The 25,956-nt window shown below is 40.6% G+C and overlaps 1 protein-coding gene across 6 annotated transcripts in view; it reads right to left on the bottom strand.

Annotated features, from left to right (window-relative positions):
- The window catches only part of CSNK1G3 (casein kinase 1 gamma 3), a 353,425-nt gene that overhangs the window by 85,587 nt on the left and 241,882 nt on the right, over window positions 1-25,956 (bottom strand). For all 6 annotated transcript variants that reach the window (XM_085632678.1, XM_085632682.1, XM_085632681.1 and 3 more), the window contains one exon: window positions 6,182-6,277. In XM_085632678.1, coding sequence (XP_085488804.1) covers window positions 6,182-6,277 — 96 coding nt within the window. The remainder of the gene's footprint in view (window positions 1-6,181; window positions 6,278-25,956) is intronic.

Genomic DNA, 25,956 nt, shown 5'->3' with positions numbered 1-25,956 from the left:
ATAATGAGTCCTTGCCATTTCTTTTTCAGAAAATGGGGATTATTCATGATTACATAGGGTCAAAACAAGAACACACCCTGACACAGACCACATCATTATTAATAGACGTCCAACAATATATAATGGCCTCAGCCAGTGAAGAAACCACTGAGACAAAGATTTTCCATTAAGTAGTTGTGGCAGGCCAATGAGGGAAAAACTGTTGCGCTACTATGGCTGATGTGGAATGTTCGTTAACGTTTTGGTCTCTTTTGGTATCAGTCGGTGAGAACATCCGCAGGACAAAAGACAAAAATGGAAGACTCTTTGGATCTTCATATATAAAAGACATATACATAAATTGATATATAAACACATGTATATGGTTTTATGTATATTTTATATTATGCTAAGAAATGTTCTTGATTTGATGCTGCGTCACACAAAGTCGACATCTAGACGTACACATTTCTAAAGCTATATTTGCTTTTTCAATGTTTCTTAATCAAATTTTTAGGCTGGATTAGTCTGATACTAACCAATAAGCTATCTATCTATCTTTCTAAAATGAATCCTTTAGGACCCCTTTCATGAGGATTACATGTTCATACCTAGTCTCTTGGGGGGATTATTGTGTGTTTAGTCAAATACATAACAGCAAATGAGTCACATGCGTTTATATCACAATAATTAATTCTGGATACAAAAACATAACAATACTGAGATATCAAAGACATTGCTGAAAAAAACCCAGGAAGGGTCAGGAAAGCATAAAGAATGATATATAAAGGTTAAGTTAAGGATAGGATAAAATGTAAGATACGGGTAAAGGCATCATATAAAAAAGGATAAGGTAAAAAATAAATTGAAAAGTGTCATATTAAGGGTACAGGGAGTATCCTTAATTATAATGTAAATATAAAAAAATATTTAAAGAGGAAAATTGTATGAAACACAGAGGTCTTACAGTAGCATAATTATTTTAAAAAACGTAATTATATTTAACAATTGGTAAACAACTTGAGAAGTGTTAAAAAAAACAACTCTGCAGCTGAAGCAACACTTTCATGGATAGTTTAAAAACGGACTAACAAACAAAACAAAAACAAATCACCAAGAAATTAATTACTCAAGAATAATCATAAATGGATTAATGAGCCTGACAAACACATTAAACAAAGCAGGTGTTTTAAATACATCACATTTTGGCACCTACACAATGCTTGCAATCTGTTTTGATTAGATTAGAATATTTTTAATATCTTTAAATGGAAATATGAATAGATAAATGCCTCAAAGGTACTGTGGGCTGGTTGTGTTTACCAACCCAATAGGTAATGATGTATGAACCGAAGTTCATGTACTTCTAAAGTGTGGGTGTCAACAAATGGGTAGAGACCTGCAAGATATCATACAAATTCACTCCAATGATTTTCATACTCAGTCGATAATGAAATGACTCAAAGTTGGAAACCCTTGAAGAGGTTGAATCCCGACATATTTCAGTTCATAGGATATCATGCTCAATTATATTTTATTTTCCGAAATTTAGAGAACTTCAGTTTAATGCAACTTATATCTTTAAAATAACACAAAAAACCTGAGGTTAAATAGGCTACAGTTTTCTGGAAGGATTTAGAGAGAAAGATTATCTGTAGCAGGCTAATGGCTGGTGAAGAACTGTACTAAATGAAATTGATATTAAAAGTGGGCCTAAAAGGGATGTAATTTACAAACAAGAGACCTTTTCATAATCTTACAAAAGCATGATAATAGCTTGCTTCTACATGCAGCACTTTCTACCAAGATGTTTGGTATTAGTGAAAAGTGTTGCGTTAAACCACTTTAATATATCTAAATTTATCAAACTTTGAAGGATGAAAAACTAAATTGCCCTCAGCAGAATTCAAATTTATGACCTTCTGGTCAGCAAAGTATCTTGTCTGGGATAGTGTCTAAGAAAACATTATCATATGTAAACCACACGAGGCTGTGTTGGAATTCACACTATACAGATGCCTAAAGATGACTGATATTTAACACTATTTTACATCCGTAATATAACGCACCAGCTATATTTCTAGTAGCCGATTATGCACATTTTCTTAGAGAATAAAGTTCACGGTCTTGCACTAAGATAGGAGCCTCCAAGATGGGAAAGATGGTGCACACATAATAGGAGTGAACTCATTCTGGGGTCACAGCAAGCCTCCCTCAATTGAGAGAAGAAGGCAGCGTCATTTCTCACTGCTCTGAGAATAGATGAAAGAGAATGTTTATGTTTAGCACATAGGAGATGCAGGATGCGAAGCTGAACTATAAGACAATTGAAAACAACTTTGTTACTGCATTTCAGAAATATGCCCAGTGTAAATGTTATATCGATTTGTATAGCGCACTAATGATTCAAGAGGGTATCCATGCAGAATACGTGGAAAAAGAAAATATAAAGTAAATTGAGTGTGCAGAGAAGGATTTCCTGAGGCAGAGAAAAAGGTGTGTTAAGGAAGGCGAAGGTAACACTTTATCAACTTTTTCACCAAATAAGGAATTATAGTATTACGAGTAAAAAATACCTGTTCACCTTATTAGTTTTAAAACTCACAATCAAATATGTATATCACTTGCAGGAAATCAGAATCCCCTATGGAGGTGACAGACCACAAGGACTTGATGTGAGTTGTGACTGAGCTCCCTTAAGGCCAATACGGCCTGACTCCTAAAGGGTAAACTGAAGAATCCGTAGCTCATCCTTGGTAAATTGGCTCAAGCAGCAAGACTGTTTACTCAGAGAAATGCACCTGGTGCACGCACACCAAAACTAGAGTTAAGAAGTTAGAGAACTTAGATTGTCCGAAACAACTTGAGAAAAAGATTTTTTAATTAACATTTCTCAAATGAGGAGATTTTGATACAGGTGTGAAAGATACTGAAGAAACAAAACGGTGATGGATGGATAGCTTCAATTAATCTAAGCCACTGGGAATTACTCTGGGCATATTACCAGTCCATCTTTTTTGCCTACGTGCTTTATTTTTGCCTACATGCCCAACTCAGACAGGAACCAGACATATCCAAATTATCCTTGGCCCTGCTCCAGTATTAACAGCCAGGCCAGATCTCTCCCTAAGAGAACTCAAGCAACCTTATATTGGTTTGGCCTAATTAGACCTAGTCAGTGAGGTACAGTTTGAAGCTAGTGGCACAGTGAGCACAGGACCCATGTCTGAGTATACCCATCATACTTAGGTTGTGACAGCGAGGGGAAAAAAAGTGATATGTGAAATGCTTCAACTTTATCAATCACTGGCAATTACTGATTTGCCCATGGCTGATCTCCGTTTAGAGTGGCATAGTCAGCAAAAACTATGGACTGGTATGAAACCATGATCTTTCAGAAGTGCTTGAGATGAATATAAACATATCTACCATCACCTTGTTTTTGGTGTAGTATGAAAAATATAACAAAGCAAAATGAGGGTACTTTTAGTCACAACTCTTTTCTATTTCAGTGACCAGTATGCTCCCAAAGAGGCCACCTGGGGGAAGCAGTGAATTCATGTTTGGGCACTGAAAGAAAGGAATTTTCCTTGCAGTTTACTTAAGAGCGTAAGATACCTTTTAGTAAAGTTATGTATATTGTAAACCAACACTGCTGACTAGCAGCAGCAAAGGTTATTGCTGAAAAGGTCCTTAATGAAAAGTATCCACGTCTCCGGATCTGGTTCGTCAAACAACAACACACAGTTTCCCTTTGCAGGGGCATGCACACAACTCCAGTTAAAGTTCACAGCAAAATGTCTAGTTAGAAATAAACAGCTTGCTTTGGCCAGAGGCCATTCTCCACTCAGCAGGCTTAAGGGAGAGCTTCTATAGAGACAGGTAGCAGAAATATCTAGCTTCAGCAGGCACACTTTTCTCTGTCAACCGAACATTATGTAGGGAATAAGCGTTGAGAGCATACTCTAAGTCCCACAGATCCAAGAGCTGGAGACAAAATCTATTCACAAGCAGCAGTCAAGCAGATAAGGAAACTACAAGCAATAAATAAGCTCCTCTTCCTTTGTTACAATTAGCTCTCTGCTGAGAGTAGGTCGTGGAAGGCATTTTAAGGTATGTTTGGTCGTAGCCCAAGTAGAGCAAACACTTTCCCCATCCAAAATGTTTCGCAAATTTTCTTGGAAAAGCTTCCTAGGGTCCCTTTCACCACTCTCAAAGTAGCAACCTTGTTTAATTCTGCTTATCTACATCTATTTCTAAACTCTTCCCAAGGTTGGCATGATTACTCCTACCAAGGTGCAAAGAAAATCTCTGCCTCCAAACTACCTTTTTTCTGGCACTCAAGATGGGACTCGCTCCACTGTTGTAAATAGTTTCCATTTTCAAATGACTATAGTGTTTTGGGAGCTTTTCCCGAGGAGATATAGAAGAGTGGTTTGGAACAATTTTCCATTACTTTCCGGAGTCTGTTATGTGGGCTGGTTTTGAAGTACAGCCATTGGCCTCCTCGGCAGCAGGGGTGGTCTGATGTAAAATGTGTAGACCATCTGCGACCAAGGAAAAAGAATGCACTCTTGATATAGATGGTAGCCAAGCTTATGGTAGATGACATCTATTTTAAAAATGTGGTATATTATACAAGTAAACCTATACTGATAATTCTATTGAATGGTCAATGCTGCATTACCTGTAGGTTGCACATCTGTAGCCTGCAGTACTTTCCTAACAGAAGTTAGTGTAATTGGGCTTTTTGCCCATGTTGCACTTCAAGGTGGAGGTTTTAGCAGCCTCATGTGGTTAACACGTTTTTAAGATTATTATTCTTTTTAGATGCAAGTAGGCCAACAATTTCTTTCTCGCAGTCCACAATAAAACTGCGCAAACTTACAGTTGACATACCAAATACCAGATGTCTAGAGCAACCGAATTGATGAATAAACAGCGAAAATATGGATTTCCCCATCACTTGTATTGATTGTATGGTGACTCATTTGTTGTGAGGCGCACAGCACTGACTTGCCTCTTCAGTGCACTTTAGTTTTGTGGAATGCAAAAATTACACAGCAATTTTAACTATGTTCCTGTCAATGTCAAAAAGTAAATCTGACAAATAATTCCTTTTTAGTGGTGTTCTGTAAAACATGCATAATTATCTTTTTAAAAAGGGCTACTTAATGTAATTTTCAATTTAATGCGCGAAATGTTTACAGAGGTGTTTGATCGCCCAGATAAGGGTAGGAGAGTGCCCATTCTATAACTTTATTGGTTTCACTATTGAACATTTTGATCCAAAGCGCTGGCTGTTACTAAACGGGGTGAGAACAAAAGTGAATCTGCAGCTTCGGCTATCAATTAGTGTACATGAAGCGTTGAAATAGAAACTAAGGAAAAACAACAGTAAAGAGGGAAATTATCCCATCTTTTACACTCGTTTTTTAGGCTTCTTGTTTGCAACATACATTTGGTAGTTAATGCTGAAATTACAACAAACCGATTAAGACATTGGCATTGCCTTTAACGCTCTGCAGAAATAATTACAAAATTATATGCAGTTAGTTTGGGTGATGTCATATTAGCCACACTCAGCTTCGGTCACCATTGATATTAACACTGGTTATGTTATACTAATGCACGACTACTAGCCACTTGAACTGTTTTTTCGATTGCTGTACTGTATTGTTGGAAAATATAAATGCCAATAAAAAGATTTAAACAAAAAAAATGATATGCACTTAGTTTTCACAATACGGAATCATCAAAACAAGGTGATCCCAAAACTACATGACCAGCAGAATCAAGTCATGTGCCCAACGATCTAGTAATTAACACTATTACACCATCTGGTGAATCTATGAAACTACAATTACAGTAGATTAAGGAAATAAGTGTCAAAGGGCCACTTAACAATATTATTACAATAAAAAGCTGTATAAAAGGCGCAGGTGCAAATTGTTTACAGCATTCTCTTAGCGTTTTCTCACAACCACTTCATCAAAGATGTTTGTTTCATTTTTACTTTTCATTAAAAAAAAACCACATAAAATTCGTGTATTATGTAGGGATTAACATTAGGAGACGGATCATCACTGGAACAAGTCCTAAGTGAACTAATAACATTTTCAGAACCGAAAATAAAACTGTGCTCATGTTTCTTGAGGAAAATACGAACATAGCTATGGAATAGCTCGAGCTTCATGCATACCTGATTTTTGGCTTGTTGCAGCTTGTCTCTGTGCTGATGTGCTTCTCTGTTTGATGACAATGCAGGGTCTGCATGCGATGGACCCACAGGCGTTGGCTATAATACAATTTATAAAACAATATTTGAAACCAATCAAACTGCAATTTCATACTATTTAAACAGCAAAAACTGCATTTGGGAAGATACATACATTGAAAAAATGATATGCAAACAACATCCAAGTCTGCTATACCTTTGTAGCACTAAGAAGGAGGCAACACCGTTCCTGAGCAATTATAGCAAAGTGCAATTTACTAGACAGTTCGAGACGAGCAGATTTGGAGAGGCCGATGGGTAAATTGGATTATGAGACCGAAACAATTTTAATTGGTCTAGGCTACAAAGGTCAGTTTGTCAGCAGACGGAAGAAGAAATCACAGCCGGAAACCCTCCTCTCTGTCTGGCAAGATCACCAATCTGTCTCTCTAGACACACTTGCGGCTAGGACACCATCAGACAGGAGACAAAGAAGTAAAAAAATAAAAACAAAAAAATAACATGGCAACAGGCATTCTCTACTTACCCACACTTGACCTAACACAAAATTCCTTAATTTGAGCAGATGTGGGGCATTTCTGATGAAGTTTGGAAAGAGATGAAGACACACTCCATTACCACACAATATTAGTCCACTACTATTTTCAGAACCCAGCTACCCCTCCACGCACTTATTGACTCTGCTGTTTTTTTATGTAGGTTTGCATATTACAAATATTACAAACAACATTAAGGAAGAGTTAATGGAGTCTGTCCCCCTTGGCTTCAATGCGGGCCTCCAGAGAATGTAAAGCATACTCTGCTCGAGTCTTCCGGTTTTGTATAAAAACGTTACATTTGAATTTTTCGAATAATGTGAAATTGCGATATGACATTAGGAATGAATTGTGGGTTATTTCTTAAGTCTACCCTGTCTTTGTGTATTTGAATAAATGGCTATTGTATGGTGAGTGCCTGTAATTCGCTTACTCTGCGTAGTGAAGTCATGGACGTTAGAAATGCGGTTTTATGAGCGATGAATTTTAAAATAGCTTTACGGACTGGTTTGAAAAGTTCTTTCATTAACTGTCCAAGTATCACATTGAGATTCAATATGGGTGTTGGTGTATTCCTATGTGGTTCTATTCTTTTAGCCCCTTCTAGAAATATTTTGATTATTGTTGCGGTGAACATACTTCTTCCGATGTTGCCCTGTGTGTAAGCTACTAGCACTGCTAAAAGTACTTTTATGCGAAGAATAAGTTAGGCCTTCTTCTAACAGGTAACTTAAATATCTAATCACAGTAGTTTTCCTTGCTCTTTTTTTTTTAATCAGATTATTTCTTTGACACCAATATGTAGATCTTTCCCATTTTGAAGTGTAGCATTTTATAGTCGTTGTCTTCCTTGCTTCTCCGAGGACTGCCATTGATTTTTCTGGTAGTCCTAAGTGACCAAATTCTATGTCATTAGGAGCCATACTGCTAGAATAAAAGTGTTTAGTTCTGGATGAAGAACTCTCCCTCTTTCCATGGTAAGCAGGTCTTGTAACATTGCTAGCCTTTCTATTTCTTGTGTCATCTCCATTAGATCAAAGAACCAAGTTTGTCTTGCCCACTGTGGCGCTATGAGTACGTGTGCCATCTGTGACTGTTTGCACTTTTAACTCTTGAAAACAGTGGTATCAAGGGAAAAGTGTACGCAAATTTCCCTGACCAATATATCGAAAGCGCATTCCCTACGAACTGAGATTATGGATGTCTGGATGCGAAAAACTGCCATTTTGCGATTTGTGGTGTTGCAAACAAATCTATTTTTGGAGTTCCTGACCTTTTTAAGACAGTCCCCAATACCGTTTGGTTCAGTTCCACCTCGTGTGAGATTGGCACTTGTCTGCTAACACATTGTCTACTCCTGATAGATGTATCACTGGTATTGTTTATTGTCTTTGAATGTCCCATCTCCACATTTGCTGTGCCATCTTTGATAGGGGAAAAGACTTTGTGCCCCCTTGTTTATGGACGTAAAACATTGTTGTATTGTCCATTCGTATTTGCATTGATTTGTTCCACAATAGCCGTTGTAAAGCTTTCAAGGCTAAGAACACAGTTTTTAACACCAGTAGGTTTATATATTGCACAGATTCCTGAGGATTCCATACTCCTTTTCACATTGAGTTTCCCCATGTGTGCTCCCCATGCGATATGTGAGGGGTCTGTGATAATGGTCACTGCTGAAGTTGTGGTCATCAATGGTCTTCCTGCTGTTACATTTGTATTGTTCCACCAACTCATTTCCTCTTTTCTATTTTTTGTGTCACAACCACTAGATCCTCCCAGCTCCTAGTTGCTTGTGACATTGACTCTGTATCCATTCTTGGATCAGTCTCATGTGAAGCCTTGCATGTGGTATTAGTGTAGACTACTCACTGTCAGAGACTGACCCTTGTCGTATCGCAGAGCTTCCTGCGTTATAGCTTGTACTCGCATGGAACGCTCTTCCCTGAACTGTGTTTATGTTCGTTCCTAAGAAGAGTTTCTGTTGTTCTGGTGTTGGCTAAGACTTCTCCATGTTTATTGTGAATCCCAGTCTGAGTAGTATTGTTATCGCTGTTTTAATGTATTGTCTGCACTAGTCCGCTGAGTTTGCTCTTACCATTCAATCGTCCAAGTACGGATAAACATGTGTTTCTTTTCTTCTCAGATCTGCATCTGCAGCTACAGCCACCAGGCACTTTGTGAACACCCTTGGGGCCGACATTATGCCAAAGTGTAGTACTTTGAATTGGTAGTGTGTTTTGTTTATCACAAAATGCAAAAACGTTTTGTATTTTGAATTCAATGGAATGTGTAGATAGGCATCTTTTAGATTTATGGTTGCCATGAAATCCCCTTCGAGTGGAGGAATAACTTCTTTTAGTGTCGCCATTTAGAATTTTTGTGTTCTTATAAATTTGTTTACAAATCAGAGGTCGAGTATAGGCCGAAGTACCTTGTCTGTTTTTGAAATTAGAAAGTATGGTCAGTAGACTCCCTGATTTTTCTCTTTGGCAGGGACTCTTTCTGCTGCTTGTTTTTGTAGCAGTTCTTTTACTTTATTTTGAAGATATGTTATCTCTTCCTTTGTGTGCCTTTTTTGTTTGGCTAATGTGTTGGCTGGTGTTTCTCCAGCTAGGCAGTATCCATGTTGTATTATATTGAGAACCAACTTGTCTGATGTCTCCTTCCTCCACTCATATTCTTACGCTCACTGGAGTTGTGTGTGGGTAGAAGACCAACTTTAAAAATTCACTTTGTTGTTGACGCCCCTCTCTTTGGTAGGTTTCTTCCTACTGCTCAACGAGTGGCTCTGCAATGTTTGGAATTGCCACTGCTGTCTTGCAGACTACGGCTGACCCATGCTTTGAAAGCTTTGGTGCTGTGATCCTGTTTGAAACACACCGTCTTCTAGTTTTGTTAGGGGGTTCCCATTCTTGGTCAGCCCCTGAAAGTAGGACCCGTGTTTGATTTCACTGTATCATCATCCTTTTTCATTTGTTGCAGCATGTCGTCTGCTGCTTTTCCAAACAAATGTTCCCTGTGAAATGGGCTGTTGACTATGTTGGCCTGTACTTCATTCTTGAATCCTGATATTCTTATCCATGCATGGAGTCTTAATGTTGTTCTTGTTACTAACTCTCTTGCTGCTATATCTGCAGCTTAGTGCTGACTTTAGGCATGTGTTTGCAATACCTTGTCCCTCTTCAGCCAGGGCTTTTGCTCTTTGCATTTCTATTTAGTGAAGCATTTGAGTTTCCTATTCTCCATTGAATGGGAGCTCCTCTTTCGAATTTTCTTTCTACCATGTCAACTCTTTTGCTTTCTCTATCTGGTGGGGGGCCCAGAGGTGGTAGCGATATTTGCTCTTTTCCTGTTTGTGGCTATGATCACTGAGTCTGCCACTACATTGTGCCCCGGATATATGCTGGGTCTTTGAAGGAGTGCTTATACTTTTTCTGCACCCTAGGAGTCACTGTCCAGAAGGTTGCTGGCTCCTTAAAGCCTCTCTCCCTTGATTCATGATGCTTGGGAGCATTGGAAAATACTAGACCTTGTTTGGAGATGGTACCAGTGTCTCCATTTAGAAATAGGTCTGTGTCTTTTCTTCATCTAGCTGCAACCCGTACCTCTCAGCTTCTTTTTTGACCAGTGCGTTATACATGGTCACATCATCTTGGGGTGATGGCCTTGAGGGCTGTGTTGATGGCTTCCTCTGGGGAATCTGCCTTGAGATCCTGCCATTGGTCTTAGAAGCCCTCCGATTCTTCGACATCTTGATACAGAGTGTGTCCTCTTCTTTGTACAAGAGCTCTTGCTCCTTTTCCTCCTGAGGCTCAGGTGTGAGGTGTGGTCTTGTTCTCCCATATCCTTCCCTCAAATCTTCCGTTGAAGGTTTCAGTGGAATCCTAAAAAACCTGCAATGAGGTGTCGAACTCCTTCATTTTCTGTAATATGGCAGTTATTTTGGGTTCAAGACTTCTTTTCTTGCGCTCTATCTTAAGTGCATATTCCTCGGCATCGAGAATAGGTGGTGTTCTCTTCTTCAACGGTGAAGATTCGGCTGCTGTTGTAGTAGCTGCCATCTTTTCCTTTTTTCAGCTTTGTTAGTCTTTCAATGTCAAAGTTTTTATGGTGCCTTGCCCACCTGTGGTATCCTTTGGATTAGACCCAAGAGGATCTTTGTGCTTTGTCTTCAGTTGACGAGATCTTCAGAGCCGAGGCTGACTTTTGTTTTAGACTCTACCACCATTATTTATTTAGGTGTTACCCGTCCGTGCTTTTCTTTTGGTCCTCTGTGTTCTTTTTCGACGTTGATGATGTGCTTTTCAAAGTCTAAGTCTTCCCCTTCCTTAGCAGAGTTATCTTCCTCCTCACTCTACAACCCTAAGTCTCCGAGTGAGGTAGTGTCCTTTTGGCCCTGCACAGCATAGTGTGCATGTCTTTGTTTGTCTCAAGTCTTCAGTGTCTTTGCGTTAAACTCAGCACAGGCCTCGCAGGATACCAAGTCGTGGTCGACAGGTAAGCAAAGTTTGCAGACCTAATGGCAATCCCTCTGCAAAACCTTGTGTTGGTACTGTGGGCAGAAATGCAAAGGAGTTTTCTCCATTTCACAAACTTTGTTTTTTGTCTGAAGTTCGCAGATCTCACTTGCTTTAGTTTTCCAAAGTTTTTCTTCACTTCAGCGGAAAAACTCCTTTGTTGTTTCTAATCCTCCTGACCCAATGGCGGAAAAAAGAATCTGAAGATGGCGACCAAGAGGGAGGCTTTCAGGGAGGACACCTGACGTCAGAGAAGGATGTAAATATCAAAATGAATCAAGAACAGAACCCAGCCCTCATATATATATATATAAAGGGCCTACAACATAGGTCCCATAGTCAACCAACACTAATAAAGAGCTGAAACCACAATCTGATGTGCACAAAGTGTTAAACGAAAAACAAAAAATTAAACGTAGTAGCTGGATACGAAAATATAAATTTCTGGTTTATTTAATTCTTTTTTTTGCTTATATATACATTACATAGTTTGTGACGTCGAATGCTTTTTGAACTTTTTGTTGGATAAAAAACATTTGGAGAGATTCAATAATTTGGAGAAAACAATACATAGTATTGATATATCAAGAAATAACATGTCCCACTCAACATTCACCTCATACATACTGTGGAAATATGGATTTTTATGATCAGTTATGTCCCCTATCTTGGACCCCAACGGTTTCATGTATAAATCACAAGTACATGTATGTTCCCTCCAGTTCCAGTTATGAAGACGCAAATACATGTGCGTCCACCGTTAACATGTCCTCTTTCAGATCCGCCATGAATGGGCCGGATATTCCATTCCTAAGTACGAAAGGCCACCGGCTTTATATGGTTCACTTATGCTATTTTTCAGTCCAGGCGAGTAGGCCCTGATTCTGCCATCAAGCTTTTCCTGCCTTCTGCCTCTGAGAGCTCCAGTCTGAGCCTGCATCTGTATCCATGAACTTTGTCCTCATTCTCTGCGCAGCTAACGGTGCCTGACATCAGCTTGTTGCCTGCCAAAAACTGTATTTCACCTTCGAAATTATCTGCTCCGCTCCCTGCCCAATGCATTCCTGTCTAGTAGTTTAAGTAAACATCCTGCCAGCTACCGAGCAAAGGCCCGGCTTCTCTGTCTTTATGCAAGTAATTCATAGCCCTGTTACTATGGACGATTTCTGCCCCCGCATATTGTGTAGACACTTAGACGCTTGTACACGCACTCACAGTCAATATAGTCAGTATAGAATAAGGTTCTACTCCGAGAGACCTTTCTTTTTGGATAACATAGTTCTTTAAACATAGGATGTTAGATATGATTTGGGATTAGGTTGACATAACCCCAGACTTTTGTCTCCACATGTAGAGCTAAATGTCAAGTCCCTTTCTCCCTCTAGCCCCACGTCAGTTACACGTCATGCTCGAGTTGAGCACAAGTAAGGCAAAGTTCCAGTACAATTCCAGCAGATCACGCAACCCCCTCCAGGTATCCACCCACACATGACAAATTACCCATTATCATCAAGTGGACGCCCACATGGACGCCCACCTTCACGCCTACTTACACGCCCACATGCTCTTATCTCATTCTCTCTTGCTCTTTTGCTTACGTACAATTGAGAAATGTATATATACTGTACTCTGTGAATAATGTTTTGAGAATATTGAGAATACTTTTGAGCCCCTTTCCAGATCCAATTTTGGTGATGGAAATATTCTCCCTTTGACTCGAGTTATTGGAATAAATCCCTTTATGAACCTGATACCACAGACTCAGCCTCTTGCTTTATGCATGATCCTATTGATATTCTGAAAAATTCTGAGAGCGTAATATTTTATTTACCACATAATGGCGCCCGAATAGTTTAATCTCTTTCCCCACACGCCGGAGATGAAGGTCCAGTTTTGCCCCCTTCCACAGCCGTGATGGACTTCAAGCGCGCACGTCGCGGTTCTTCCCGCCAACTCCCTCAGGCCAACAAAGGGGACAGACTGCGACCAGGCATCCATACGAGGCGGTGAGGAACGCAGATTGTCCTACCCAGAGCCCACCTGCGAGAGAGCTGTGTCCGAGGTATACAGAGGCCCACCAGATTCCGAAGTTCCGAAGTATCCAGGTCACGAGTTCAGTCCAGTCCAGTCCGGTCCAGTCCAGTCCAGTTCAGTTCCGAGGCCTTCCGTTCCGAGCTACCCGGTGAGTACCATTGCCGGGGAGGCGTTCTGACGTGCACATAGGTTGTGCCGGTCAAGACGGGTTTGGGTACACAAATCCGGTCTGCACTGTTTCAGCAGTGTATCTGTACTGTTTAGCAGTATATCTAGTATGTCTAGTATATAATTCAGAATGACCTAGTTAGTGTTCCCAATGGCCATCATTGTTGTTCGTTAAATGTTAAATGTTAAATGTTTTAAATACGTTCTACATATTGTGGTGTGAATGACTGTTCATTATTGTGTTTATTGTATTAAGTGTGTTCAAGTAATAAGGTCTAAAAATGCCGCTCTTTTCAAAATTAAGACAGATCAAAACTAGAAAAGGGGTACTCGAAGAAGCTGTTCCCATTCAACCTAGGGACACTCCAGGGTACTTTATGTATCATAAGCATGGCCTAGATGCCGTATTATTTCTTGATTTATGGGTGAACTACACCAAGGATTTACCAGAAAGTCAGAGGTGGCCCGCAGTTGGGACATGGGATGCAGATTGCATCATGAGAGTAGAAGAAGAATTATGGAAAAAGATAGCCAGACAGTAACAGAAAGATGCCATTGAATTATGGCGTAAAGAATAGCATAGACGCACAGAGTAAGCGCTCAGAAAAGAAGAGAAAAGTAGGGAGGATTCAGACAAAGCCCGAGAAAACGTGTTAGTTGAGGAAGGTATCCGAGTAAAAGCAGAACAAGTAGATGGACAACGAAACACTCTTATGAAAGAGAAAATGTAGACCAGCTTGGAAGGATGCCATTGAGTTTTGGCGCAAGGAGTCACATAGGAGGTCAGAGTAAGTGTTTCACGAAGCAGAGAGAAGTAGACTGGAGTCTGGAAAAGCCAAGGTAAAATGAGCGCAGGCTGACAGAGAAAGAAATACTGACGTTGCTGGTATTTATCCCGTCCTTTCAGAGGACCTAGCAAGAGTGGCCCCAGTAGAAAGACCAGTTAGAGTGCCACCGCAAGTACCACGATACATATAATAATGATATAGTAGCCCGAAGGTTCTTGAGCCACCCACCAAATGAACAGCGCATAGCTGGTGTTTACATGGTCCAACATTTGACTACGTTGTCAATAGGAAATTGAGAGGGGTGTAGCTAGAGAAGGAGCAACACCTGTGATTTGATGACACCCCTAATGTACAAAGTGTTAATGAAAAATAATTAGTGAAAAGTTTAGCTTGAGAAAAATTGTGGGTATTTCGAATTTACAAAATTGTTCCAGAATCCAGGTTTGTGTTCTTGGTGGTCCAGTGAGCCAATGTGCTGGGTCAAGTCGGTAAGATTATGACCCCCCTGAGTGCAAATTGTATGTAAAAATAATTTTTCAATTGAGCGAATTATTGCAGTTTTTATGGAATTGAGTAGTCTTTTTGTCTTTGACAGCTTCAGAGTGAGGAGAAGGTGGGGGCTGTGTAGAGCAGTATGTGATACAGAAATCGGAGACAGATTCTGACCTTGTAGCCAGTGTAGGTGGGGGCCGGTGAGAGGAGCAGAATAGAGGCACTGCTTAGAAAGCTTCTCTGACATCGCATCTGTGTAATGCCTGCAGCCGGAACAACGAAAAAAGTTGGCTGGCAGCCCAGGCTCAGGCCGCGCTGAGGGGCTATTTTTAGCTTCTCTGATAAGACAGGGCAGCTGAGAAATGTAAGTCGAGAAAGATTCCCTTGGTCTATTCTGTGCTAAACCAGTGCCCCGGGGAAATGTCTATGGAGAAGATTTTTTTTTATTTTTTAGCAAATTTTATATTGCTTCTGGCCAGAAAGTAAAATGTTGCTCTTGCTTGGAATTTTAAGGGCTATGTGCCTATATAAAAACGATTTTCAAATTCAGACATTTTTGAATTGTGGCCACAAGCTGCCACCAGTTGCATTGGATAAATGATCCAGTGGTTAAAAGTCTGTGAGGAGAGATGAGAGGTGCGTCTTCGTCTGGGACATTAGGGTACATTGTGTTGACGAAGATGCATAGCTCATTTTTATAAAAGAAAACAAACAGGTTCGTGTGTTCTTCGTTTTTGATTATTATTGCTGATTCTGTTTTTATAAAAGAAAACAAACAGGTTCGTGTGTTCTTCGTTTTTGATTATTCTTGCTGATTCTGTGTGTCAGACTTGACACGGTGATTTCAGATGGGGGTGTATAGGGCAGGTAAATGAATTATTGATTATAAGCCTGACAAATTAAGCAGGCCAGAATGTTCGCCTCTGAGCTGTAGGTACTGTAATTGCGCATCGCTGCTCATTTATATATGTTAGTGCAATTGTCTATGCTTTCTGTGCTTGGTATACTGATGGCTTGGCATATGTATTTTATATAGGTTTTGTTTTTGTGTTGTATTGACCAGTCTGTTTAGCGTTTAATACCAAGTTCTCCTGTGCAAGTACAGAGATAGTCGTGACGACGGCGATCTTTGCACAGCGCTTGGCTGGAACTTGTTCACAATTACTAAATTTCACAGACGTGATATTACCTTTATCATGCTGTCAAAATAGCAGACAACACGTTATCAGTGTATGTCTAATTGGTGTTGGAGATGAATGAAATAAAAGGAAAAATTATGCAAGACTAAAATATTTTTCACATGACTGCCTTTCTCTTATAGACAGGCAGCCTCGGTCATATGTTTCCAGATTGGACATTAAGGAACAATTATGATCTGTGCACTCGCATCTTAACTCTTGAAGGCCTGTTTTAAATAAGGACTGCCACCACAGAGTGACAAATGAGGCTCGGTATTTAGGGTAATGAGAAAATATCTGACAGGATTTCCTTTTTAAAGTTTGCTTTAGTAAGCTCGTTCTTGTAAGTGGTGGCCCCAAAAGTTGACTTGTTTTTAAATTAGGCTATTTATTGTATAGGTGGAAATTATTGCAAAATGACTGATTTCTTTAGCAGATAAATTATTAATTATCAACATTAACAACTGTTCTTAAACTTGGTTTTCCGAATATTTAGGTAATTTAGCATTCCTATTAGGGCCTACTAGCATTAATATTGACTTCAGGTTGGTGTAGGTTCATGTAATAGGGACATTTGCATATGAGATGTCATTTGGCTAGCTTATGAGCTAACACAATGAGGTTTGTACATTAATTTGAAGGATTTCTCGCCGTTTCAAATACGCTGTGTATCTCCTATAATTTTGCTTACGCCCAGTAGCTACACACAGGGATTAATAGTGTTGACAAGACACAGGGTTTGATAGTGTTTGACAGCAGTGAAATCTGTTTCAGATTTCCTCCTGTCAAAAAGGGGGGGAAGGAGGAGAATATTGGCTTTCTGCTGGCCCCTGAGGAGGTTCGCTTCCCGCTAGCCCCTTAAGAAATTAAGCCCCTTAGAAATTAGCCCCCTTAGAAATTAAGTCGAGGAAATAGGTATGGTGCTTTCCCCTTTTTCTCATGTTTTATTGTGATCTTTCAGGGGAATTAGTTGTGGGCACCGGAACATATTCAATTGATTTCTGGTTTTTCCCAGCCCAAGACACAAAAAGACTAAAGTCCTCAAGAACACACTGTGGCATTTGAAGAATTAAAGAGAGCTTTATGTCAAGCACCAGTTTTAGCAAACCCTGATTACAACAAATCGTTTATGCTTTTTGTGACAGAGCGGGATGGAACAGCACTATCTGTCCTAACACAAGATCATGCAGGAAAACACGAGCCCTGTGCTTATTTTTCTAGTACATTAGACCCAGTAGCACAGGCTTTGCCTGCGTGCCTAAAATCAGTTGCAGCAACGGCCTTAGCCATAAGACAAAGTGACTTGATAGTGCTGGGCCACCCTCTGACAGTACAAGTACCACACGCAGTAGAGGTTCTCTTGAACCGGACACAAACACAACACCTGACTGTAGCTAGACTGACAGGCTATGAGCCAACGTTATTTCAACCACACATAGAGATCAGACGATGCAACATACTGAATCCTGCTACCCTTTTGCCCTCCAGTACAGAAAGCGTTTCACCACACGACTGTGTTGAAGTAATACATACCGTGACTAAACCAAGACAAGACTTGACAGACGTTGCACTCCCAGACCCCGACCTAACACTATAAGTTGACGGCTCATGCATGAGGACAGGGGCGGGAGAATTAGTGGCAGCATATGCAGTGACTACTGATACTGTAATAATAGAGACTAAAAGAATAGACATATTGTCAGCACAAGCAGCAGAGCTCATCGCCCTGACACAAGCGTGCATAAGAGCTAAGCACCTGAGAGTAAACATTTACACCGATTCTCTGGCGAGAAAGAGGTTTCTTGACCTCTCATGGGGCCAAGATACAGCATGGCCCCCATATTCAAGCCCTACTGGAAGCAATACATTTACCAACAGCCATAGCTATCCTAAAATGTAAAGCACATACTAGAGCCACAGATACCATTTCCCAAGGCAATGATCTGGCAGACCGAACAGCTAAACAGACAGCTCAGACCCCACTAGACATGACAAAGTTACAGGTTCAATAAGTGTCCAAAGCCATGACAGTTAGGGATCCTTCCAAGGATGTACAAGACATACAGACACATGCTACGATGGACGAATTAAAGAAATGGTCGGAACAAGGAGGGGTACTGACTGATCAGGGTTGGATGACAAGGGCAAATCCACATGGCTTCTTCCTGATTCGATGGTACAAGTGATTATAAATACCGCACATGGTCCTGCACACTTAGGAGAGAAAGCAATGATAGATAGCTTACAGAATATATGGTTCAACAAGCACCTGCGTGCAGCAGCGAAACAAAAGGTCAGAACATGTATGACCTGTTGCCAATTCAATCCAGGTAAAGGCATTCCGATGGAACAAGGTGGATTCCATCCACCTGACCACCCTTTTGAAGTGCTCCAAATGGATTATATCCAAATAAACAGATGTAGAGGTTACAAATATGTCCTGGTACTAATGAAGCAGGTGTCCCTTCTGTTAGGGTATACCTGGAAATTCCATTGTGTGCGACATCCTGAAGCAGCAGGCCTTGTAGAAAGACATAATCGGATATTAAAATTTGCGCAGACAAAGGTGTAGATTGGATGGTAGCCCTGCCGGTTGCCCTCTTTTACATGCGAATGGTAGCTCATTCTAGAACAGGCTTATCTCCCTATGAAGTGGTCTTTGGTAGACCACCAAATATGTGGGGCACTACAATGCCTAAAAGATTACTGATGTTAATAGTAACATGCTGACAGATTACCTGGCTTCCTTGATGTCTGCACTACTCTCTTGTTGTTCGCAGGTTGCTGCCGCCTTCCCTGACAACACCCAGGTCAAAGAATACTCCATCGCTCCTGGATGAAAGGCGCCAAAGTCAGTGCTGTGGACCACGGGGACGGCCGTTAAAGTCAAAGTGCACCTTCACCACTCTTTTACAAAGGAAAAAGACTTTGAACTTGGATTTTGGATTTTGAACACCATTTTCTAGAGGAGACTCCCCAGAAGTTTCCACAAAGCTAAACTTTGATCTAAGAAGTCAGAACCCGTTTGATCAATTAAGTCCACTAGGTGGTGAAGCGGTTGAACATGTATTCTGGCTCGCATAAGATCTTGGACAATAACATAAAGCAAAAATAAGAGAGCAAGATAAGAAGCAAATAGATGTATAGTGACTGTAATTTTTCAATCTCTTCTGTGATTGAAATCACAGCTTAATACTACATGCTATTTTTCCTCCTATTGCCTCACTCTTATACTCCTCCACTAATGATACCATAAAGCACACATTTAGTGATCTGCCATCCTATGAGCTATCATATCGACTTGCCTTACGCAACAATACCTTTATTCAGATGCTGCACCATTCACATCAGACTAGCAATGCTACAGACTGCTGGGTCTGTGGCCGACTCCCCCCCTATCAGAACTATAAGGGAGTTTTGCCCCTCTTTCTCTATCCGTTCACACACAATGGCTCCTGTGGAGCATGGTTTAGTTTGATTAATTCCCTAGATTCGAATTCCGCAGTTTATCAAGACAACTGGGTATGGGAAACCTGAACTTAGTTTTGCTTAAAGTCTGCTACCCTAACAAGGAGGGACTTCCCAAAAGAACAGGAACTGATCTAGAAAATGAAGTATATGGATTAGGAAATTTTACACTTAACCTCATGATCCTGAACGTTGAATCTGAAGCTACACCAATCTTGCCCGCCATGTCCGTATTCCCAGTGAAAGGGGAATTATGTATAAGAAAGAATGGCTCCATACACATGGGCCATAGTAAATGCACCACTGTAATAAAATTCAGTGATCAAGGCAAGTCTACATTTAGAGCTTCTCGTCATTCCTACTTTATATGTGGCCAGACCGCATATATACGCCTACCTCTAGATTGGGATGGTACCTGTTACATAGCATTCCTCCTACCACCTGTTTTCCTAGCTCCTCCTGATTATCATAGAAATACTCATCTAGTACACAATAGAGAATGGAGAGATCTCCCAATAGTCGATTACACTGAGACAGCATGGGAAAAATACACAGATTTCAAAAAAGGTTTCTTTCCCTATATAGGTACAGTTACCAATAGTAAGCTGATACGTAGATTAACCAGAACCCTTGAAGCAGTAGTGAACGAAACTATTTCCGCCTTAAGCAATTTAACAGAAGAGCAGTCTGCTATGCGGATTGTTGTGCTTCAAAATAGTCTTGTCCTTGACGTTATCCTGGCCGATAGGGGCGGAGCTTGTAGGGTCATCAAATCAAGCTGTTGCATTTTTCATACCAGAAAATTCGCCATCTGTATATAAAGCCATAACTCGCCTTCATAAGATTGTAAGCCAGATACACCAGAATCCAGGCACCTGGACTTGGTCCGGTTGGTTTTGGAGTGTATTATCTACCTTTGGATGGAGGGTCCTATCCTTCCTAGGTATTGGCTTTCTCATACTATTCAGTTGCTGCTTATGCCTACAATGTGGACCAGCGATTTGTGGTCTGTGTGCCACATCGTGTATTCCACCACCAAGATTTCGTTCGTCCCAGAAGAAAAAAAGAAGAACAAATGATGCTATATGAACAGATCAATGGATTGATGAAGATTGATATCTCTTGACGGGCAAGTAGGGGACAAGGAGGGAATGTGGAAATATGGATTTTTATGATCAGTTATGTCCCCTATCTTGGACCCCAACGGTTTCATGTATAAATCACAAGTACATGTATGTTCCCTCCAGTTCCAGTTATGAAGACGCAAATACATGTGCGTCCACCGTTAACATGTCCTCTTTCAGATCCGCCATGAATGGGCCGGATATTCCATTCCTAAGTACGAAAGGCCACCGGCTTTATATGGTTCACTTATGCTATTTTTCAGTCCAGGCGAGTAGGCCCTGATTCTGCCATCAAGCTTTTCCTGCCTTCTGCCTCTGAGAGCTCCAGTCTGAGCCTGCATCTGTATCCATGAACTTTGTCCTCATTCTCTGCGCAGCTAACGGTGCCTGACATCAGCTTGTTGCCTGCCAAAAACTGTATTTCACCTTCGAAATTATCTGCTCCGCTCCCTGCCCAATGCATTCCTGTCTAGTAGTTTAAGTAAACATCCTGCCAGCTACCGAGCAAAGGCCCGGCTTCTCTGTCTTTATGCAAGTAATTCATAGCCCTGTTACTATGGACGATTTCTGCCCCCGCATATTGTGTAGACACTTAGACGCTTGTACACGCACTCACAGTCAATATAGTCAGTATAGAATAAGGTTCTACTCCGAGAGACCTTTCTTTTTGGATAACATAGTTCTTTAAACATAGGATGTTAGATATGATTTGGGATTAGGTTGACATAACCCCAGACTTTTGTCTCCACATGTAGAGCTAAATGTCAAGTCCCTTTCTCCCTCTAGCCCCACGTCAGTTACACGTCATGCTCGAGTTGAGCACAAGTAAGGCAAAGTTCCAGTACAATTCCAGCAGATCACGCAACCCCCTCCAGGTATCCACCCACACATGACAAATTACCCATTATCATCAAGTGGACGCCCACATGGACGCCCACCTTCACGCCTACTTACACGCCCACATGCTCTTATCTCATTCTCTCTTGCTCTTTTGCTTACGTACAATTGAGAAATGTATATATACTGTACTCTGTGAATAATGTTTTGAGAATATTGAGAATACTTTTGAGCCCCTTTCCAGATCCAATTTTGGTGATGGAAATATTCTCCCTTTGACTCGAGTTATTGGAATAAATCCCTTTATGAACCTGATACCACAGACTCAGCCTCTTGCTTTATGCATGATCCTATTGATATTCTAATCCTCCTGACCCAATGGCGGAAAAAAGAATCTGAAGATGGCGACCAAGAGGGAGGCTTTCAGGGAGGACACCTGACGTCAGAGAAGGATGTAAATATCAAAATGAATCAAGAACAGAACCCAGCCCTCATATATATATATATAAAGGGCCTACAACATAGGTCCCATAGTCAACCAACACTAATAAAGAGCTGAAACCACAATCTGATGTGCACAAAGTGTTAAACGAAAAACAAAAAATTAAACGTAGTAGCTGGATACGAAAATATAAATTTCTGGTTTATTTAATTCTTTTTTTTGCTTATATATACATTACATAGTTTGTGACGTCGAATGCTTTTTGTACTTTTTGTTGGATAAAAAACATTTGGAGAGATTCAATAATTTGGAGAAAACAATACATAGTATTGATATATCAAGAAATAACATGTCCCACTCAACATTCACCTCATACATACCCACAATCATTCATCACAGCTCAATGATCATAAAACAATTGGAATGGTGAGATTCCAATGAGAACAAATATATCATACACATTACAAATATTACAAACAACATTAAGGAAGAGTTAATGGAGTCTGTCCCCCTTGGCTTCAATGCGGGCCTCCAGAGAATGTAAAGCATACTCTGCTCGAGTCTTCCGGTTTTGTATAAAAACGTTACATTTGAATTTTTCGAATAATGTGAAATTGCGATATGACATTAGGAATGAATTGTGGGTTATTTCTTAAGTCTACCCTGTCTTTGTGTATTTGAATAAATGGCTATTGTATGGTGAGTGCCTGTAATTCGCTTACTCTGCGTAGTGAAGTCATGGACGTTAGAAATGCGGTTTTATGAGTGATGAATTTTAAAATAGCTTTACGGACTGGTTTGAAAAGTTCTTTCATTAACTGTCCAAGTATCACATTGAGATTCAATATGGGTGTTGGTGTATTCCTATGTGGTTCTATTCTTTTAGCCCCTTCTAGAAATATTTTGATTATTGTTGCGGTGAACATACTTCTTCCGATGTTGCCCTGTGTGTAAGCTACTAGCACTGCTAAAAGTACTTTTATGCGAAGAATAAGTTAGGCCTTCTTCTAACAGGTAACTTAAATATCTAATCACAGTAGTTTTCCTTGCTCTTTTTTTTTTAATCAGATTATTTCTTTGACACCAATATGTAGATCTTTCCCATTTTGAAGTGTAGCATTTTATAGTCGTTGTCTTCCTTGCTTCTCCGAGGACTGCCATTGATTTTTCTGGTAGTCCTAAGTGACCAAATTCTATGTCATTAGGAGCCATACTGCTAGAATAAAAGTGTTTAGTTCTGGATGAAGAACTCTCCCTCTTTCCATGGTAAGCAGGTCTTGTAACATTGCTAGCCTTTCTATTTCTTGTGTCATCTCCATTAGATCAAAGAACCAAGTTTGTCTTGCCCACTGTGGCGCTATGAGTACGTGTGCCATCTGTGACTGTTTGCACTTTTAACTCTTGAAAACAGTGGTATCAAGGGAAAAGTGTACGCAAATTTCCCTGACCAATATATCGAAAGCGCATTCCCTACGAACTGAGATTATGGATGTCTGGATGCGAAAAACTGCCATTTTGCGATTTGTGGTGTTGCAAACAAATCTATTTTTGGAGTTCCTGACCTTTTTAAGACAGTCCCCAATACCGTTTGGTTCAGTTCCACCTCGTGTGAGATTGGCACTTGTCTGCTAACACATTGTCTACTCCTGATAGATGTATCACTGGTATTGTTTATTGTCTTTGAATGTCCCATCTCCACATTTGCTGTGCCATCTTTGATAGGGGAAAAGACTTTGTGCCCCCTTGTTTATGGACGTAAAACATTGTTGTATTGTCCATTCGTATTTGCATTGATTTGTTCCACAATAGCCGTTGTAAAGCTTTCAAGGCTAAGAACACAGTTTTTAACACCAGTAGGTTTATATATTGCACAGATTCCTGAGGATTCCATACTCCTTTTCACATTGAGTTTCCCCATGTGTGCTCCCCATGCGATATGTGAGGGGTCTGTGATAATGGTCACTGCTGAAGTTGTGGTCATCAATGGTCTTCCTGCTGTTACATTTGTATTGTTCCACCAACTCATTTCCTCTTTTCTATTTTTTGTGTCACAACCACTAGATCCTCCCAGCTCCTAGTTGCTTGTGACATTGACTCTGTATCCATTCTTGGATCAGTCTCATGTGAAGCCTTGCATGTGGTATTAGTGTAGACTACTCACTGTCAGAGACTGACCCTTGTCGTATCGCAGAGCTTCCTGCGTTATAGCTTGTACTCGCATGGAACGCTCTTCCCTGAACTGTGTTTATGTTCGTTCCTAAGAAGAGTTTCTGTTGTTCTGGTGTTGGCTAAGACTTCTCCATGTTTATTGTGAATCCCAGTCTGAGTAGTATTGTTATCGCTGTTTTAATGTATTGTCTGCACTAGTCCGCTGAGTTTGCTCTTACCATTCAATCGTCCAAGTACGGATAAACATGTGTTTCTTTTCTTCTCAGATCTGCATCTGCAGCTACAGCCACCAGGCACTTTGTGAACACCCTTGGGGCCGACATTATGCCAAAGTGTAGTACTTTGAATTGGTAGTGTGTTTTGTTTATCACAAAATGCAAAAACGTTTTGTATTTTGAATTCAATGGAATGTGTAGATAGGCATCTTTTAGATTTATGGTTGCCATGAAATCCCCTTCGAGTGGAGGAATAACTTCTTTTAGTGTCGCCATTTAGAATTTTTGTGTTCTTATAAATTTGTTTACAAATCAGAGGTCGAGTATAGGCCGAAGTACCTTGTCTGTTTTTGAAATTAGAAAGTATGGTCAGTAGACTCCCTGATTTTTCTCTTTGGCAGGGACTCTTTCTGCTGCTTGTTTTTGTAGCAGTTCTTTTACTTTATTTTGAAGATATGTTATCTCTTCCTTTGTGTGCCTTTTTTGTTTGGCTAATGTGTTGGCTGGTGTTTCTCCAGCTAGGCAGTATCCATGTTGTATTATATTGAGAACCAACTTGTCTGATGTCTCCTTCCTCCACTCATATTCTTACGCTCACTGGAGTTGTGTGTGGGTAGAAGACCAACTTTAAAAATTCACTTTGTTGTTGACGCCCCTCTCTTTGGTAGGTTTCTTCCTACTGCTCAACGAGTGGCTCTGCAATGTTTGGAATTGCCACTGCTGTCTTGCAGACTACGGCTGACCCATGCTTTGAAAGCTTTGGTGCTGTGATCCTGTTTGAAACACACCGTCTTCTAGTTTTGTTAGGGGGTTCCCATTCTTGGTCAGCCACTGAAAGTAGGACCCGTGTTTGATTTCACTGTATCATCATCCTTTTTCATTTGTTGCAGCATGTCGTCTGCTGCTTTTCCAAACAAATGTTCCCTGTGAAATGGGCTGTTGACTATGTTGGCCTGTACTTCATTCTTGAATCCTGATATTCTTATCCATGCATGGAGTCTTAATGTTGTTCTTGTTACTAACTCTCTTGCTGCTATATCTGCAGCTTAGTGCTGACTTTAGGCATGTGTTTGCAATACCTTGTCCCTCTTCAGCCAGGGCTTTTGCTCTTTGCATTTCTATTTAGTGAAGCATTTGAGTTTCCTATTCTCCATTGAATGGGAGCTCCTCTTTCGAATTTTCTTTCTACCATGTCAACTCTTTTGCTTTCTCTATCTGGTGGGGGGCCCAGAGGTGGTAGCGATATTTGCTCTTTTCCTGTTTGTGGCTATGATCACTGAGTCTGCCACTACATTGTGCCCCGGATATATGCTGGGTCTTTGAAGGAGTGCTTATACTTTTTCTGCACCCTAGGAGTCACTGTCCAGAAGGTTGCTGGCTCCTTAAAGCCTCTCTCCCTTGATTCATGATGCTTGGGAGCATTGGAAAATACTAGACCTTGTTTGGAGATGGTACCAGTGTCTCCATTTAGAAATAGGTCTGTGCCTTTTCTTCATCTAGCTGCAACCCGTACCTCTCAGCTTCTTTTTTGACCAGTGCGTTATACATGGTCACATCATCTTGGGGTGATGGCCTTGAGGGCTGTGTTGATGGCTTCCTCTGGGGAATCTGCCTTGAGATCCTGCCATTGGTCTTAGAAGCCCTCCGATTCTTCGACATCTTGATACAGAGTGTGTCCTCTTCTTTGTACAAGAGCTCTTGCTCCTTTTCCTCCTGAGGCTCAGGTGTGAGGTGTGGTCTTGTTCTCCCATATCCTTCCCTCAAATCT

Source organism: Triturus cristatus, chromosome 2_1 (genome assembly GCF_964204655.1).
Source record: "Triturus cristatus chromosome 2_1, aTriCri1.1, whole genome shotgun sequence".
NCBI classification, from domain to species: Eukaryota; Metazoa; Chordata; class Amphibia; order Caudata; family Salamandridae; genus Triturus; species Triturus cristatus.
The sequence above is the reverse complement of the archived record's forward strand: the minus strand, read 5'-3'. Positions and strand labels throughout refer to the sequence as shown.